General features: G+C 34.3%; 1 protein-coding gene across 1 annotated transcript in view; it reads right to left on the reverse strand.

Moving 5' to 3' along the window:
- The window catches only part of LOC106472985 (cuticle protein 13), a 4,410-nt gene extending 3,905 nt beyond the window's left edge, over positions 1 to 505 (reverse strand). Inside the window, exon 1 of the mRNA XM_013933659.2 lies at positions 340 to 505. Coding sequence (XP_013789113.1) covers positions 340 to 351 — 12 coding nt within the window. The 5' untranslated portion in view covers positions 352 to 505. The remainder of the gene's footprint in view (positions 1 to 339) is intronic.
- Positions 506 to 760: the final 255 nt, after the last annotated feature.

Consider the following 760-nt stretch of genomic DNA (forward strand, 5'->3'; position numbering starts at 1 on the left):
GAAACACAGTTTGTTACGTTGTTCTTCATTAATTTTATCTATAGCTAGAACTAATCTATAGTGACTAATCTTTAACTTCAAAAGTAAATTAGATCGTCTTTATATGTATACGTATTAGAAGAACGAGGGAATTTAAAGTAACTATTGTCGTTTATATTTAAGAGGAGAGTCAAAACTTTGTTTTAAAAATAAGTTTGACAGGTGATATTTAATTTTATCATAAACAACTGAAAAATTGAATTCAACATTTGAACACAATGCGACACGTTTAAAACGTACACATTGTGATATCCATAACGGTAATGGTTGCTAGGATCAAAGAGTTTTGACAACACTTACCAATCGCATCATCTTTGTGGTGATTGAATGTAGAATCAACAGCTACCTTAATAAGGAAATCTGTACCAACAACAGAACCTCGATACACACTCTGGAAACTCTTCTGGCTTTTATACTCTCTTGTTCATGGTCATTTCTCAGGAGTAAACGATAAATGTCCTTTCTAACTTTGTCAACGAGGGTTATTAAGAAAGATGACCTTGCAGAGGAACCAAACAAGTTGATTCTTACGTCAAAATACACTTTTTACACGGACTCCACCCATGAGCTGTACCTAAAGGAATTCACGAATACGCCTTCTGAAATATCGGAGCACACAAACAAAGGTTTGTCCTAGGTTCTCCAAGCCATATAGTCGGCACTATGCCAAATGTTTAGGTGGCTCATGTTTCAGACTTACTATACATAATATTATAAGGTA

This window comes from Limulus polyphemus, unplaced genomic scaffold (genome assembly GCF_000517525.1).
Source record: "Limulus polyphemus unplaced genomic scaffold, Limulus_polyphemus-2.1.2 Scaffold5791, whole genome shotgun sequence".
NCBI classification, from domain to species: Eukaryota; Metazoa; Arthropoda; class Merostomata; order Xiphosura; family Limulidae; genus Limulus; species Limulus polyphemus.